The sequence below is a fragment of the Lissotriton vulgaris genome, chromosome 1_2 (assembly GCF_964263255.1).
Source record: "Lissotriton vulgaris chromosome 1_2, aLisVul1.2, whole genome shotgun sequence".
Taxonomy (NCBI): domain Eukaryota; kingdom Metazoa; phylum Chordata; class Amphibia; order Caudata; family Salamandridae; genus Lissotriton; species Lissotriton vulgaris.
Genome location: NC_141686.1, coordinates 108,009,285 through 108,024,236, shown reverse-complemented (window position 1 = coordinate 108,024,236; position 14,952 = coordinate 108,009,285). Strand labels below are relative to the sequence as shown.

The 14,952-nt window shown below is 43.2% G+C and overlaps 1 protein-coding gene across 1 annotated transcript in view; it reads right to left on the bottom strand.

The window, feature by feature from the left end:
* The window catches only part of LOC147734642 (protein mono-ADP-ribosyltransferase PARP12-like), a 335,778-nt gene extending 321,184 nt beyond the window's left edge, over positions 1-14,594 (bottom strand). The window contains exon 1 of the mRNA XM_086952938.1: positions 13,716-14,594. Coding sequence (XP_086809064.1) covers positions 13,716-14,032 — 317 coding nt within the window. The 5' untranslated portion in view covers positions 14,033-14,594. The remainder of the gene's footprint in view (positions 1-13,715) is intronic.
* Positions 14,595-14,952: the final 358 nt, after the last annotated feature.

Sequence of the window (14,952 nt, the reverse complement as noted above, 5' to 3'; positions counted from 1 at the left end):
CACATCATTTTTCTCTATTGAGAGGGCCCATAGTGTACCAGCCTGATGACCCGAGTGGGAGCGTCTTCATGCCGAATAGTGGCAAAAGTCCTTCACTTCAAGGACCGGGACGCCATCCTCAGAAAAGGAAGACATTTGGACCCGCTCCTGAAGGTCAAATCTGTGAATATTGATCTTGCCAGACTACACTCTGGTAGTTCAAAGACAGCAAGCTTCTTTCTTGAGAGTTAAACTGCAAGAGATAGAGATTACGTATTCCATGCTCTTCCCAGTTAAGCTTAAGATCATCTTGGATAACAAAGCTCATTTTTTGACCAACCCTTCTGATACCTGGGACTTGGTGGAAGCTTGAACCTCTCCCACGCATACAGTCACCCCTGGGGATAGACAAAAGAGATGTGAGGGGAGGCCCAGTCATTGTCGTTGCCACTCCCAGAGGAATCTGAGTGGGCCTCCTTTGGTGGTGACAGGCCCACCTCTGGAACAAATTTGAAGTGGATGCCTGTCAGGCCTGGATGCAGCGGCAGCATTCTGTGATTATCCCAGGGATTCCTCTAGCTCTATCTTGGAGAACTCGGATGCCTGAACCTCTACCTCGACCCGTTTATGCTACCATAAATCTGTTCATTAGTTTTGGAAACATTTATAGGCAAAAAAATTGCATATATCACACAGCGGAGGATCGGCAGAGCCGACAGAACTCATCCTGAGATCTGATTGGCTGGCACCACTTCAACCAGGAAGTGGTGGCAGCCATCTAAGGACTTGGGACTCAGTTCAGAGTTCTCAAAAAACACAAAAAAGACCTAAGGGGGCATTGTACCCCCTAGTCCTCGGACCCAAAATGTTTTCATTTTACCACAAATTCGCAGAGGGTCCAAAAATCTGTGATAAAAATTTATTTTTAAAAGCACGGGCCCCACCCGTTTCTATTAAAGCCGTAATGAAGTGAGGCAGGACACAGGGGTGAGGCGTGATATATAGTTTAAGGGTAGGGAGTGTGTGGTTCCCCTCCAAATGCCTACAAGAGGCCCTGGCTAACCCCATCTCCTGGGCCAATAATTTAAATCAAGGGGTGCGGCACACAGCCCTGCTCTGCAAGCCAGGAAAGGCCCTGTTGACCCAACAGCCTGGGGTCCTACTTTAAATAAAGAGGGGGAGAGCGTGCCCCCTCCCTGAACCATACAATCCCCCAGAGCGAGTTCAGTGATGGTGTCCTGGGGTCCCCAACCCCTCAGGACACCATTTATTTCCCCGGACAGGAGCACAAAGCTGCTCCCAACCAGTAGGAGAAGAAATGCATTGACTGGCTTCCACCCCACGATGGGTGCAAGCAGGGGAGTTGGCAGGGCTGCAGGGTACCTGGGGCTCCCCCTGAATCCCCCAACTAGAAACACAGGGACACCAAACTAAAATACAGGTCTCTGCGAGGGCAGAGAGCCTGAGGGCGCGGGACCCTGCGACTCACCCCGCAGCCTCTAGAACTATAAAGCTGTGTGGTGCCCGAAGACTTTATTTCGGTCAGAATGACCTAAAAAGTGCAGCACAAGATATACATTTACATAACAAGGAAATAGGATACACACAGTGAACATTTACATGACAAAATAAAATACGTATGCTGACTATCTTGAATATAAAAGAAAAGATAAAACCCGGTACTTGGTGGGAGCATAATTTCCTGTTAGACAATACAATGAGATTTTGGCTATAAGGGTAGGCGAAACTTTGCGGGAGATTTGTTGTAAGTGCGCAGTGCAATAAATATATAAATTAGCTAAAAAAGATGACAAATAAAAACAGAAATTATTTAATTAAAAACATTACGGCTATAAAAAGCAATTATGCTGAGAATGAGCCTACAGGGCAGAGTAGTCAATAGTTCATTTCTAGAAGTCAGGTAGACCCTTCTAGTGCACCACATTGAGAGCAAAAAGCCTGCGACCGAATACACTATTGGGATGCTCGAGTCAGTTTTCAATATCCTAAAGACTTCGAGGCAGCGCCTATTGCCCAGGTTCCTGCATATCTGAGCCAACCAACGCTTCCTTGCTCTCTTGTAACCTGGACAGCTGGACCTGCAATTCGAGGTCACCACCCTGGAATCGGTGGGGTTATCTATAGAGGGCAGACCACCCGTGCTAAGAGCTTGTAGTTCTACTACTAATGCAGAATGGTCACTGTTGGACCCGGCCTCGTGGCGTGGTCCCGCTCCTCCCACATGGCAGGCCCTGGACGACATCAACCCCTGTCCTCCGGCCTGAAGCTACCCCCCTCCAACCTTCACGAGAGCCGCCGCTCCTGGCGACCCCCGGCTCTCCCCCTCCGGAACACGGCGACCTACTCGCCCCTCTCTGCTGGTCCGACCCCTATCCCGGGCCACCAGCTCAGGCCCTGACTCCATCTTGGACCCTCCACGTCCGGCTCCGTGGCCTCGGCCCAACCGCGACCGCGGTCCTAGCGGAGCCCCGACATCGAGGCACCAAGATCCGACCAGGTGGTAAAACGGCCACTTGACGGATCAAGGAGGAGGAGAGTTTTGATGGCCCTCCAGCCGTCCTCGGACGCCTGGTTTCGATCGCCCTCCGGCCTCCCTGGGCGCTGGCTCCACTCCCCTGTGGGGTGTCTGGACACTCTCATCCCGGCCCCTCTGACCCCCCAGGCGCGAGGGTCCAGACATCAAAGGACTCCAGACGTATATCTGGGGCAGCTCTGGACTGGGTCAGGAGTTGTATCCTGGAGTCGAGAGCCCTGCAGGTGGAATCGCGGCTGACCCTGAGAAGAACTCGTTACTTTGAACCCTGAAACCTCGAAGCCCTGCTGGCGCTGCCGCTGCCCAACCTCACTGCACCGCTCTTTGGAGCCCTGCTGGCGCTACCGCGGCCCGACCTCACTGAACCCCTCTTCGGAGCCCTGCTGGCGCTGCCGTGGCCCGACCTCGCTAAACCATCTTCGGAGCCCTGCTGGCGCAGCCGCGGCCCGACCTCGCTAATCCATCTTCGGAGCCCTGCTGGCGCTGCCACGGCCCGACCTCGCTGGACCACCTTCGGAGCCTGCTGGCGCTGCCGCTGCCGCTGCCCAACCCCACTGAACTATCTAGGAGCCCTGTTGACGACGTCGCGGCTCGACCTTGCGGAATCCCCCCAGCTCGAGGACCGAGAGCTGAGTGTAGGGTACCCCTGTGCCAGGCTGGTACTAAGACTGGCCCGCTACCCTATTCCCCCGGTTACCGAGACATTAAGGATCCCTCGATCCGTTTGTACATATTGCTGAAAGAACCTGCCTTGATTGCTGATAAAAACTCTAAGAATCTATCCTTGTGTGGTGTCCATTTGTAGTGGTGTGATTGCTCGGCTGTACGATTCTAGGAGAGGAACCTCGCCAGGAGGCCTCTCGATCGCGCTCGGCCAACTCCAGAAGAAGAGGTGGGTCTCGGGGTGGTCGGCCAGACAACTTCTGCCTCCCCCTAGGATCGCCTTCCTAACAGTCACTATCATGGCGGGGGATTATTTTGAAGTCCAACATTCTATCCCAGAAATGAGTATTAATAAAGATGTAATCTGATATGAACCCACGATTTTTGCTGTAAAATGTATAACTATTTGATGATTCAAATGAGGATCTCCCATTGCAAGCTCGAAGAGAATGCCTTAGTGAGAGACAACTCATCTGGATCACCAAGGGGGTATATTTTTTTCTTTGAGGACATCTTGATTCTGGGATTTCTAAGAAGTGATCCTTATCAAGTAAACTGTCAGGGGATAACCCCTCTAATGGCTCGAACTGACAGTTGAAGTCCCCACCAACTATGATCATCTGGTTAGTGTCAATAGAGCCTAGAAAACTAGTTAGCTCTTCCACTGTATTAGATTCACTGCCCTTAGAAGTTGGTCGTGAATATACATTAATTAAAACAACAGGGGGTTTTGTGGCAAACCTCAGCAGGACACTTAAGATGTCACTGGACCCTGAGTCAATTTGAGTTGCTGAGCAGCCCAGATGGACTCCCACCCATGTTGTTAATCTTCCTTTTCCCCCTGAGATTGCGGGAATGCTGAAACTTGCATAGCCAGACTTGTGAGCCTCACTTCTTGCCCAGGTCTTCTGGAACATGCAGATTCCAAAACTTTCAATGAAGGTTCCCCAATCAGGATCATCCAGTTTACTGATCAAACCTGCAATATTCCAGGATAAGACCCTTGTTGCCTCATTATTCGGTAAGTTCCCGTTTTGTCTCACCAGTACCTTCTGGTTTGATGCAGCGTTCGCAGATCTAATAGGGTTAGGTATAGGAAGTTTTGACTCTAAATTCTCTGAGTGGTCTATGTTTTCACAGAGACCAGACCCGGGGTGGAGACAGTCTGGACCTCGGGAGCCGCTCATGCTCCCGCTGGCCAATCCATCCCCAGACTCCGGCTCTGTCACTGGAGGGCTATCTGTCTTTCTAGATCTGCAGGGAGCTGCCCTGCAACCTCTATAAAAAATATAGTGGGTGCCACAGGTCAGACAAGCCCACCCAGAAAAAAATACATTATTTTAAAAAAGTGCCCTTATGAAAAGAGTTCCCTAGACAACCGACTGCCAGATGACTTACTCGCCTGGGGGTCATGATTCGGGACCTGACTGCTGACGATGCTGATGCATTCTCTGGTACGAGAAATATGCAGATAATAACTCGCCTGAGACTAATGACACACAGACATGATTCATGGGAAATTCAGCCCTTGGAGGGTGAAGGGATAGTCAGTGAAAAGTAGACAACGGACTCTACTCTATGATTTTGAAGCCCGAGACAGGGGCGATATGGTAATTCTGAGGGACACTGAGTTGAGCGTGATGGGGTTTATCCTCTTATGATACAAAACTAATTTTGATTGTTTGCTGGTCATGATGCTATGTTTTGTTGACTTAAAAGGCATGTGACACCACTCATGGCAACACAGATGTGTTGGTTACCCATTTCAGGGTACTGTTATTGATGAGAGGCAATGCACCACTGGGACACCTTACTCTACATTTTGAAGTTACGTTTTCTGTATTCATGTACTTACTATGTGTAATATCCTGTATATTGAGTGTATGCATATTTCCCACTACTCCATCTGTAGAACACTCTGGTGTGATGTCATTTGGAGTGTTGTTCTATGAAGCTGTCAGTTGGAGTAGGGCTGAGTGCCTAGCTGGACACTCCTGGTGGGGCTATATACTGATGTACTACTAATCTCCCATCTATCTACAATAAATCTATCTCAACATCACCAACCTGCGTGGAGTCAGTTACTACATTTATTTGGCGACGATTGAACAGTTGGAGTAGGGCTGAGTGCCTAGCTGGACACTCCTGGTGGGGCTATATACTGATGTACTACTAATCTCCCATCTACTTACAATAAATCTATCTCAACATCACCAACCTGCGTGGAGTCAGTTACTACACTATGTTTTAAAAATGGCAATAAGGAAATACTTTTTGAAAAAAGTGAATAATATATAAGCATAAATTATTTACTCCTCCTCAAGCAGCACCCCATAATGCCCTAGGAGGGCTATTTACATATATTTTATTTTTGATGATGTCCCTATGTGGGACAGGGTCATCACCCAAAAAAATGTTTAATGTTGTGGGAGGCTGCAGGGAGTTTTGCAGCCTCTCAGCAACACTAGAAAAAAGTATACCTCTTCTCAGTCATTGAAACCAGGAGAACTTACCATCTATTTTAAAAGTATTTACCCAGACTGGAGTGTTTGCTCTACAGCTGGGACTGTAGTGCCACTTAGGGAGTGGGTGTATGGTTGCATTTTATGTGGTCTGAAGCATTATTTCATAAAATGCACAGCTTGTATGTAGTTATTTTTATAATTGCATTTTTTGGGTGTAAAATGTTAAAATGTAGACTAAGAGACATGTTTATTTTTTTATTAAAGAAAAAACATATCTCCATTACCGTCTACCATTTACTTTCACATTTTTAAAGAAAAAACAATATATCTCCATTACCATCTACCAATTACTTTGACATTTTCCCCCACCAAAATGCAATAATAAAAACTATGGAAAAAGAAAGTCACAGACATGTGGTTTAATAAAACTTTATTAAATATTTTTAGCAATCAATAATAATAAGCATTTCGTTATGTGCATTATTGAAATATACATTTGGTTAAAATGATTGGTACTTTATGGAGAAAGATGATAGATCAGCTTTATATATAGAGTGTTGGGTGTTGGATGCAGAGGGGTGTTGGATGCAGAGGGGTGTTGGATGCCTGTAGGGAAGGTTGGCAGCAGGGCTTGGTCTGTGGCCAGGTCCTGCTGCCAATGCTGACCGTGCACAACCAAACCCTGTCGCCGACCCCCTGCCACACACAGCAGAAGGCCATGCGTGACAGGGGTTGACTTTACTTATGGTAATAAAAGAGTACTTTATGTAATAAAAACCTTAGCAATTCACTGAAAAAAACAAAGGTTAGAGTAATGTTATAGTTAGGTGAAATATTAAGTAACAATATTACTTTTTTAACTCTAAAACTCTAAAAGCCATAGAAATTCACCAATTATAGTTATAGTTATCTCAAGTAACTATAACTTGTGCCCTAAGGTAACTATAACTTGCACCCTTCCCATGCACTGCTAATTACCCCACATATTACAATACTCATGACATCTTCTATGACTTCAATGATAATATCACTGCAACATTTACAATGAAATTATTTATGACGAAACTGTGCCTGGTGGGTGTGTGAGTTATAGTTGCTCTAGGAAATCAGTTATAGTTACTTGAGATAACTATAACTAGTGAATTTTAGTGGTTTTGTTCTATAAAACCTTTTTTTTATTCTGACGGGATCCCAGCTTGAATAAAAAGTGGTTTGCCCTAGGGGGTCCCTCTTACCAGGCCTAGGGGAGCAAGTTATCCCTACCCTGCCAGCTATATGTTTACTATGGCTAATTTTCAGACAGAGGACTGAATCCCTGAATCATAAATGGCTGCCATCTCATCTTCATGGGTGGTGTGGCAGCCAATAAAAACTTATCTCGAGATCTGTCAGTTCCAGATGCTTTCCAGAGTGATAGATACATACATTTTAAACCTTAATTTCTCAAACACTACTGTATGGATTTACATCAAAGCATAAAAAGCACACTTTCCTGACCAAGATTAAGCTTTGTGCCAAATTTGGTGTAATTCCATTCACCAGTTCTTATAATAATGCTGTTCAATTTTCCTATATAAAATTAATAGTGAACATGCGTTTTGGGACCTCCCTTTTTCTTGGCCCCCACTATAACTGCTCAGTAGCAATGCTTAATAAATACACTGGTTTTCAAATTTCCTCTTTCTGCCCAGCGCTACAAATTTACTAGGACTGGTCCAAGCCTTTCCTCTCCAATAGTCCACACACACTATAGGATATTTAACACCACCTCCATGGTTCCCAGGATGCTCACTTCTAGCTGTGCCTCATGGTATTCAGACAGAATATCGAGTTGGAAATGTCAACTTACACAAATATTGAGTTGGAAATATAGTCAAAGATATATCGACAGCAAGAATATTGTGGTCAAGAATAATGAATTTAAGGTAAGAAATATTGTTTAAAAAAATATAGAAGTCATTAATATAGCCTGCAAAAACACAGTAGTTTAAAATATCGATTCTTTATTTAGTGTTATGTATTTTAGTTTATATTTTGAATGTATGTTCTGTATGTTTTTTGTATAAGTACTGTTTATGTTTTTTAATATATGTGTTACATTTTTAGTAGTGATCAATTTTATATTCAGTAAATTTTGCGTTTTTTACTTCTGTAGCGAGCTGTGGGATAATAGGGGAATGGTTTGAGTAGTAGTTTAATTATAATAAATTAATGATTTTTTTTGTTTATTCATATTTATTTGATTGCGTTTTTATGGTGTTAATTGTGGGAATTAATTTATTTGTAATTAATTAATAATTGGTTGTGAATTAATATTCATTAATTATTTGGTAATTAATTAGGGTAATTGTGTAATTTTTTTAGGTGCGGAATGTGGGGTTTATAGGGGTTAAGGATGGGAAATAATTTATTTGTAATTAATTATTAATTAGTTGTTAATTCATGTTAATTCACTAATTGGTAATTAATTATGGCAATGTGTAATTTTTATTTAGGTGCGGGTTGTGGGGTTTATAGGAGTAGAGGGTGGGAAGTAATTTTTGATTAATTAGGAATTAGTTGTTAATGTATATTAATTAATTGATTGAAAATTTATTATGGAAAGTGTGCAATTAATGTTAGGTGCGGGTTGTGCAGTTTAAAGGGGTAAAGGTTGGAAAGTATTATATGTTTAATTCATTAATAATTAGTTGATCATTAATATTAATTAATTAATTAATTAATATTTTATTAGGGTATTTGTTTATATTTTTGTGTTTGGCTTTTACTTGTATAGGGCTACAGTGTGGGGAGTACATTAATTGTACTTACTTCATAATAAGTTGTTAAATTAATTGAAAATAGGTTTTTTTATTGTGTAAATCATTTTTTTACAGTTTATTTTAGCTGTGGGTTGTGGGGATATTAGGGGTAAAGTGTGGGAAGTTAATTCTTTTTTATGAATGTAATTAGTTTTTGAATTAATAATATTTCTTTAATTGGTAATTAATTATGTTAACTAAGGAAGTACTTTTTTCAATAAAATTTAGATGTGGGTTGTGGATTGCGTGGTGTTATAGGGTAAGAAATTTGAAAAAGTAAATTTATGTAATAATTAATGCTTTTGTTTCAAAATAATTTCTAATTAAAAATATGTATTTCTTTGAAACTTATTTTTTATTTTATTTATTATAATACTTGTAGGTATTTGTCATATGTATTTAACACTATGTTTTTTAAAACATGTTTTATATTAAATATATCTGTATTTTAATTTTTTACATATTTATATATTTTTTTATTTATTTCGTTTTTTTAAATATTTTTGTTGTTCATATTTTATTTGTTTTTAATTTTGAAGTGAGGAAAATAATGGCTATCCCTCCACAATCCACCACTTTCCCTACTGTTGCACTCGCTGGAGTGGGAATAGTAATTTTTACCCCTTCGCTATCCGACATTTTCCCTACAGTTGCATTCACTAGAATGGAAATAGTAATTTTTACTCCTCCGCTATCCAAGACTTTCCCAACTGTTGCACTCACTGGAGTGGGAATAGTAATTTTACCCCTCTGCTATCCAACAGCTTTCCTACTGTTGCACTCATTGGAGTGGGAATAGTAATTTGAACCCCTTTGCAATCCAACACTTTCCCTATCGTTATACTCAATGGAGTGAGAATAGTAATGTTTACCCCTCTGCTATCCAGCACTTTTCCTTCTGTTGCACTCAATGGAGTGGGAATAGAAATTGTTACCCCTCCGCTATACAACACATTCCCTACGGTTGCACTCACGGGAGTAGAAAATTTAAGTTTGAAGATTTTTAAACAGTTTAATGCTCTAATTTATAATAGAATGTTTTTTATTAGATTTTATGTTATTGTACATATATATATATATGTTTATTTGTAAATGTGTATATAATTTAAAAATTATAACATAAATAAAATAGTTTATTGTTTTAAAGTAAATATATATATTAATTATTATCTATGTGAGTTTACCTTTTTTAATTAAGTGTATTATAACATTTGTTAACATTTATATTACATCTACTTAAGGTTTTATATTAATTTTATTATTTAACAATGTATATATATATATATATATATATATATATCCAACGTAAGTTTGCCTTGCAGCAAGAAAACCCACGCAGAGGAGTGCTTCAAAAGCTTTAATTTCTCGAACCAGCCAAAATTCATCTCATGGGCAAAAGTTCCTGTCCTAACGCGTTTCAAAGCCCGGAGGCTTCTTCGTCAGAGGAAGTCTGTATTCAAACTGATTGCTTCGCTTCGGCCCCATTAACTGCATGCTTCTATGATAACCACGTGACTTGCGCAGGTGAAGTCTTAACTGGGCATGCTGGGACTCGCAGTTTGCATTATAGCGAAAATAAAATTAAATCCATGTGGATGCAGTTCCAGATACAGTCTTTTTCTTTTAAAAGTCAAATCCAAGTGGACTGGGATGAAAGCGCCGGTTTGTTTTCATTTACCTCCCACTGCGCTTAGGGGTCCGTAATTCAGTGACCTTTAGCTCCAAAGTTCATGGCAGGGTTTTCTTCTCGGCCAGGCTGCCGAGTTAAAATCCAACGTAAGTTTGCCTTGCAGCAAGAAAACCCACGCAGAGGAGTGCTTCAAAAGCTTTAATTTCTCGAACCTCTGGGGAGGTAAATGAAAACAAACCGGCGCTTTCATCCCAGTCCACTTGGATTTGACTTTTAAAAGAAAAAGACTGTATCTGGAACTGCATCCACATGGATTTAATTTTATTTTCGCTATAATGCAAACTGCGAGTCCCAGCATGCCCAGTTAAGACTTCACCTGCGCAAGTCACGTGGTTATCATAGAAGCATGCAGTTAATGGGGCCGAAGCGAAGCAATCAGTTTGAATACAGACTTCCTCTGACGAAGAAGCCTCCGGGCTTTGAAACGCGTTAGGACAGGAACTTTTGCCCATGAGATGAATTTTGGCTGGTTCGAGAAATTAAAGCTTTTGAAGCACTCCTCTGCGTGGGTTTTCTTGCTGCAAGGCAAACTTACGTTGGATATATATATATATATATATATATATATATATATATATATATATATATATATATATATATATATGGATATTTTGTACAACTATATGATTTACATTGTTATTTGATTTTTCAATATTTTTGTACTGTTCAAGTATAGGGAATCGATATTTTTGCATTTCATATTTTTTCATCTATATTTTTTACATTGATATTCCTTCAGTGAACCGCGCTTCATTTGGCTAATTTGCACATTTTCTTTTCTCTCGTACATGTACTCCGAGCCTCCAACAACGTACTTCTATGTCTTCTTGGCTTGATAGTTGGATCTGGACACACTGAGTCAGGTCTGCTATCTCTATGTTGGTTTTTCTTATCATGAGCCGAGTACGGAAAAAAAAAACAGTGACCTTTGATGTAAACTGGAGAGATACAGACAGACAAAAGCAGAAATATCCCATCAGGTTGCTGAATTTCCACCTGTGAAACCAGATAACCTGGAATCAATAAGGGCGTCCCAGCCTGTCCAAACTGTGTGATCCTAGGCATATATCTTATTTCACTGAGCCTACCTTCTTCATTATCACACATGAGTGCACTTTTAAATACTTGAGTTCAGAATGTGCTCTGTACAAGCACCTCTTACATTTAATTTAATAGACTGTAAGGTTGCTCTATCTGTAATTAAGTTCTTGGCATGTTTAGAATTTACATGACTACTGACTTGCCTCTTAGTTCACTGATGGAATTGTCATTGAGGTGCAAGCCAGGAACGTTTCTAAAATGATTACTTTTAATACATTTCTGTCTATGCAGTTATATAACCTGATCTACTAAGGTGAAATACTTCAACATGTTAAAAAAATACATTATTTAAAATTTTGGAGAGATTGCATCACATTTTTATATTATGTTTGCTGCATGATATATATGCCAAACGTGTTCATGGCTCAGCTTCACTTGTGCACTGGTTGGATTCTTAGAGCGAAGCTCGACCGATGGCTCACCCTATTAATTTGCCTGTGCGCCTTCCTCTGTTAGTGGCTTAATACATGGGGGTGGTCAGTCATTGATTAAATGATTTATAAAAGGTGAGGACTAGAAACATGGAGCCCTGCCGACATGCAACAATTTGAAAACTCTACCATCAAGTATTCTTGTATCAGAAATGAAGAAGAGTGTGTGGAGGGAAAATACATTTAAAATAAGTGTTTCCAGGACAGAGATTCCAAGCCGTTGTCTTCCACGTGACCTAGTCATAAATTCCCAGAGAGAACTACTAGGCCCAGGAAGGGTGATCAAGAATCTAGCTTCTATTATGGTTTGTGGGGTGACTAGTGCTTAATTTCAGCCGGTGACTTCGGGTGCTCAGCACAAGCACTTAATTATCAACACTGACGCTAGTCATGAGCTCCAGTTAGGACATTTATGGTAGGCACAAGGAGATTAAGTGATTTGCCCAGAATCACAGGATGTTGAGTCTACGCTGAGATGCAAACCTGGTTCCCCAGTCCCAAAGGCAGGGTCTCTGGACACTACGCCACATCCTTGCCCCACTTTCATGGTTAGTAGTTGGTTCTGTTTTAAGAGGCACTAACAGGCGAAATGGGCTGGTGCAAGCTGCCTCCTGACGAGAGCTCCAGCACTTAGGTTTTTTACAAATTACCTACTGGGTGTTACACTCCTCAAATGCATTCTTGGTTTGGTAGTTGGATATGGGGGCTGGGTTGAGTCTATGTCTGTTGTTTTTTCTTGTTGTTCTCATTTCACTATGAGGTTTTAACCTGTTCATCTTTTACATTGGGATCTCCCATATACATAATGACCCGTTTACCAAACAAGTAGTAAATCTGCACTCTCAGAAGTACCCCTTGGATGGGTACAGATGTACTACTTTTTGGAATCCACAAACATCGGCGGAAGTAGGCTTGGAAGGCTTTGCCAGTCTCAAGTATCCAGGCATACTACTGGCAAACAGCTAAAAAGTGATGGGATGGATCCTTGACAATAGGGTACATGGCTAAACCACGCATGCCTCGACCACACAGCCCGAACGACAAATGTGTCTTAACCATGCATTCCTTTACCACGCATGCCTTTAACATGCAATTTCATTGTAAAGGCATGAATGGTAAGGGGGAATGGGTGGCTAACAGCACCACTACTCCGGCCCCTCGACCCCCGCCCTAAATTACATGCCTCCTACCAGCCCCCCTGCTATGAGTCCCAAAATCAGTCCTGAAACTACCCCTTTCCCTCAGCCTGCCCTGAGGCCTAATACCCTGACCCTTAACATACACTACCCTGCCCCCCTCCCTCCCACCACGCACTGTCCCTAAAACTACCCGAACCCCTTCCAGTGCCCTGAGTCCTAAAACCCTGCCCCCAACTACAAAAACTACCCATATCTCCCCAGCCTTGAGCCCTAAAACCTCCCCATCCCTAAAAAACTCCCACCAAACCGAGCCATTAAAACTACCCCAACACCCTCCCCCGCCCTGAACCCTAAAAACCTCCCCTCTTCTTGAATGTTTCTTTGTAAATTGTCTAACCAGTGACAATCACTGCTGTAGCATTCTGACCCATTGTTTTTTGTCCAATGTGGCACTTTAGTCAGAGGCCCACCTAATGCAAATTAGTACTGCCCCTGGTCCTCATGGAAACAACCTATTCTAAACCTTAGTCATCTCTCCCCTCCAACCCTAATACTTTATTAGTAGAGAAATGTAAGAATGACACCCCTGAATCTCACTGGCTAAGCTAAGCCCCTGTTCCTATGCCGCCATCTTGTGTGTGCACCTGCCCTCTTCCACTTGGCTTCAGTCTCACCTGACCTCTGCTCAGGCCAAGTCATTGCCAGGAGTCAATGTCTCTCCCTTCATGCCTCTATCTCATATGTATTACAAGCCTCTCCTTCATCGGTTTGCAACATTCAGTCGCCTTTGTCAGCACCCGCCTTGAATCTCTGCACCTCTTCTAGCGTCCAGACTCCCACCCCGTCCTTCATAATTTGTCACTTTCACTCCATCTCCAGCGCGCGCACGTACCTCTTGCGCGTGCACCGGCCCAGGGCGAAGAAGCGACAGAGGTGCAGACGGGCGCAGTCCTGGCCCGGACACCGTTCCCTCGAGCAGATACGAATGGCGGACAGCGCCAGCACAAGGCCGGCCTGCTCCAGCAGCAGGAAGCGGGAGGCCTCCTCCCGGAGGATGCTTGCGATGTGCGCCGGGGGCAGGGGCAGGTGCTGCGGTATCTCCGACACGGCCATCCCCCCGCCGCGCTCACACAACACCTGGGTCAGGAACGATGAGATGGCCGGGTCGGACATGAAGGGCTGCTCAGACTCAGTGCTCTTCTCCCACATGGCGAGGATGAATCACTGAAGACGAAACTCTTATACAGCGCCTTGTACTCCCAAAGCGACTACCAGGTGATGAGGAGCACCTCTGGGTTTCGGTATTTAAGGCTGTCAGTCGAGCAGTATTTGTGACAGGGCGTGGCTGAGGTCGTCAGTGCTCGCAGCCTGGCATTTCAGAGCTCCTCGGTGCCTGGGTTACAGAGTCCCGCACTCAGAGTGTGGGTCACTCCTGTAGCTTGTGTAGGGTGGATCTCCCGGATTTCTGTGCACCAGTCACTCTCGGAACTGGTCCCGTGAGTTTATAGATTATCAGTGGATATCTGTCTCTCCCAGAGTTGGTGCACGTAAAGTGCCGCCTGGGTGCCGGTGCGTGTCACTCACTCCTAGAGCTGCCGCAGAGAGTGAATCTTGGCTTCCTGGTGCGTGACAATCAATCCTAGGGCGGGGCTAGGACTACCTGTGGTTTGGCAGGCGCGAGCCGGTCGCACTACAGCTGATGTGAGTACCTCACTCATGGGAGACTGGTCGGATACCGTTCACACACTCCCTCTCCCTCCCCTCTCCGTTTGAAGGTCACGCGTGCCTCTGACTACCTCTCTCTGGCTTCTGATTATCTCTATTGTGTCTTTCTCAGTTGGACGCATAGTTTTCCTCGCCCTTCCTCGTCTTCTTACAGCAGACTGAAGAAACGAAACCCAACCAGGGACGGAAGCAGAGGGCGGGGACAGCGGGTGTGATGGAATCAAAGCAGAATCTTATTCTCCCCATTAAAATGACTTTTAAAAATGTTCATAATTCGAAAAAAGTTATTTGAGCATCAGTCCCATGTGCCTTGTGGTGCAGATAACACTATTTGTGTAAAAAAAAATGCAGTCAGTCATTTATGATTGATTCTGTGTGTAGGTGCCATTTTAGTTATTGATCAA